We start from the raw sequence: 3,374 nt of genomic DNA on the forward strand, positions 1-3,374 counted from the left end.
AAACACACAGCTCTTAATTTTAACCACTTCACTTCCAGGTTCCAGAATTGTGGTGAAAGGGAAGGGAAGGGAAGGGAAGAAGAAAGGGGGGGAGGGAGGGAGGGAATGTTGAGATGGGAGAGTAGTGAGGAAGCATTGTGAGGAAGCTTAGTGAGGGGGTGTCCTTCTCTACCCCCACACACAAACGCTACAGCAATTCAAGCCAAGAAGAAGAGTGCATTTAGCGCACTGTGCAGTTGCGAGCGCCGTAAAAACTCTTTAAAAAAAAAAACCAAAAAAAAACCCAAACTTTTAGGACAACTTGTAACACAGACTAGGAGCAGCAAGAACAACAGACATGAAAGGATTCATGCCAAATGCCGCCGATGCTCTGTAGAACAGCCCCAAATGATGTAGCATTTTCAGTTAATTGAAGCAAGGTTTTTATATTCCTCCCTTAATTATAACTTTTGTTTTGTACGTGTGTATGTGTGTGTGTGTGTGTGTGTGTGTGTGTGTGTGTGTGTGTGTGTGTGCGTGTGTGTGTGTGTGTGTGTGTGTGTGTGTGTGTGTGTGTGTGTGTGTGTGTGTGTAATGTTTGTGTATGTATATGTGCGTGTATGTATTCAAGGAGGAAAGGAAGGGGGGGGGGGGGGCAAGTTAAGGGTTTGCATTTCATACGTATAATATTCTTATCACAATCAACAACAACAGAGGCCGGCACGATGTAAGTAGCGGACACAGAACAAAATCCCTCAATCTTTGATATGAGATTTAGCCCGGGCAAACGCTCGTCAAACTCAGTCTTTCTCTTTTGCACACTTCCAAAGAAGTGTATGGAATTTGCTGTGAAGGGGCCTGACCTTTGTAAGGGCACAATTGCTGTTGTTCCGGAGCTCTGATGTGTGTCTTCCTTCTTTCAGCGCGGACTGTGGTCAGTGAAGCGTCATGTCGATTAAGGAGCCACTGTGACGCAGGAGTGTTGAAACCGGACCAGGATACCGCCCCGAGGGATATATAATATTATAGTTCTGGCTTAGATGAGAAGTTCAAGAGGTGAGTGAGTAATATAATTAATTATGTTTGTTATTGGCTTATTTGTTGTTGTTGTTGTTGTTGTTGTTGTTGTTATTGTTGTTGTTGTTTATGATGTCTACAATTTTTCAATTGTTTGTGTTACAAGAGCTTTTGGGTTGTTGTTGTTGTTGTTATTGTTGTTGTTGTTGTTGTTGTTGTGATTGTTTTTGTTAATGCTTATGTTTTTCTTCTTCTTTATGCTACACGTGCTTTGAGTTGTTGTTGTTGGTGGTGTTGTTGGTGTTGTTGGTGTTGTTGTTGTTGTGTTGTTGTTGTTGTTGTGTTGTTGTTGTTGTTGTTGTTGTTGTAATTGTTGTTGTTGATGCTTATTTTCCCCCTTGTTTGTGCTACACATACTTTGAGTTGTTGTTGTTGTTGTTGTATTTGCTGTTTTTGTTGATGATGATTTTAAGTTTTATTGCCTAATTTATGGTACTATATTATACATGTACTAGTGTTTCTTGTTTTTTCGTTGTTGTTATTGTTGTTGTTATTATTGTTATTGTTGTTACTGTTGTTGTTTTTAATGTAAGTTTCATTGCCTTGTCGATGTTATTTGGGTTATATATATTTTTTGGTGCCGATGTATTGTTGTAGTTGTTATTGTATGCTATGGCTATTGTTGTTTTTTTAAATACATAGATTCTATATAGCTTTGATGCTGTGTAGATGTAATCGACGTCATCAACTTTTAGTATTGTGTCGTTGCTGTCGCTGTTGCTGTTTGCTGTTGTTATTGTTGTTTTGGTTTATGGTTGCGGTTCTCACTTCTTTTACCGAGTTATCCCTCCGCGACCCTGCCCCCCCCCCCACCCCCACTCTTAACCCCTCTCCTCCTTTCCCCGCCCAGCCGAAGCATCCAACCCCATTTTCCCAACTTTCTTGAAAAGAAAGAACAATCAACCCTATTCAGGGAAATATCTAAGAAAAAAGAAAAGAAAAAAAAAGAAGCCTCAAACAAAAAAGACGAAACGCTTTCCTAGATTGCGTCCTTGATCACACGTCACAAACACACTGTGAGAGATTTGAAATGTTGCGTATTTTTACGCACACCGATGTCGAATGGTTTACAAAAAAAGCCTCCACTTTTCAAAATGAATAGATCCACTTTAGACGCTTCATATTATAAATATCCGTTTAATTTTTTTTTTCTGCTGAAGGTGCTGGTATGACATAAGTAAAGGGTATGCTGACTTTTTAGAGAATTTACAAAACCCTGAACATTTTGTAAAGGGCTTTCATCAACAAAATTAATTAAATTACATACATAGTTTACGTTCAGATATTCCCTCTACTTTGTGCAGAGACAAAGTAGTTATTTGTCAACTGGAAAGCCTGGCATGAAGAAAAAATAAGGGCCAATATAAAAGCTATGGAAAATTATACCCTGCACTTTTTTTGCACCCCGTAAAGCTAGCTTTGCCTCTCCTTTAAGGTTCCATAATATCTACTTAGTTTTAACAAGTGGTTCCCAGTCTGTCATATGATGAAGCCATGTATTAAAAGGCCCGAGGCAACAGGCTCGTATGAAAGGACCTCGGTGTTTAAATTCCTTTTCAAGTTCGGTAAATGAAAACAACATAAAAAATCAAATTACAAAATAAGAAGGGTGAAAAAATGAATTATGAAACTCAGCAAAACGTGAATTGTTATTACTGAGTTTAGTTGGGTTTTTTGGGGGTTTTTTCAAGCGAATCAGTAGCTGGTTTTTATTTTTATTATTTTCTTTTCACACATATATGCTAGGCAGCTGACTATTTGGTGATCTTGTATGGACTGCTCCTTTCGTTACATTTTAGTACATAATATCATATGTGAGGCAGCGTGGTGGAATCAGGCTCTCGTCAAAATAATCTAAGTGAAGAAACTTGCATTTTTCCACAGGTTTTTTAATTTTCACCAAATTTTTGTTTTTTTGCCTCAACACCTTTCATGCCCATTAAAGAACTCATTTCTGTGTGGATTTTTTCTGAAAAACGTTAATTAAAGGCACAAAAAATGGTAAATTTTCAGTTACCACGGACTCTAAAGCTAAGGTAATAACTAATCTTTGGAAGCCATTTTCTTTCTCATTTTACCTCTGAAAAACAGGTGACCCCCACCTCCTTCATTCGCAAATATCTCGACTTGTATTCAAGATAAATGGATATTTTTTTCACCCTAATAAAGACAACTGAACAGGCGTTAAGATGATACCAATAACTCTACATGCCCAAAAATTGACGAGAGCCTGATTCCACCACGCTGCCTCACATATTGTGTGTTCCACGAAGAGAGAAAGAGAGAGAGAGAGAGAGAGAGAGAGAGAGAGAGAGAGA

The 3,374-nt window shown here is 38.4% G+C and overlaps 1 protein-coding gene across 1 annotated transcript in view; it reads left to right on the forward strand.

Annotated features, from left to right (window-relative positions):
• Window positions 1-764: 764 nt before the first annotated feature.
• LOC101864557 (cadherin EGF LAG seven-pass G-type receptor 2) overlaps window positions 765-3,374 on the forward strand; it is a gene marked incomplete in the record, with an annotated part of 79,342 nt that continues 76,732 nt past the window's right edge. The window contains 1 exon segment of the mRNA XM_013088317.2: window positions 765-1,035. Within this exon segment, the coding sequence (XP_012943771.1) occupies window positions 1,020-1,035 (16 nt within the window).

Source organism: Aplysia californica, unplaced genomic scaffold (genome assembly GCF_000002075.1).
Source record: "Aplysia californica isolate F4 #8 unplaced genomic scaffold, AplCal3.0 scaffold00722, whole genome shotgun sequence".
Taxonomy (NCBI): Eukaryota; Metazoa; Mollusca; class Gastropoda; order Aplysiida; family Aplysiidae; genus Aplysia; species Aplysia californica.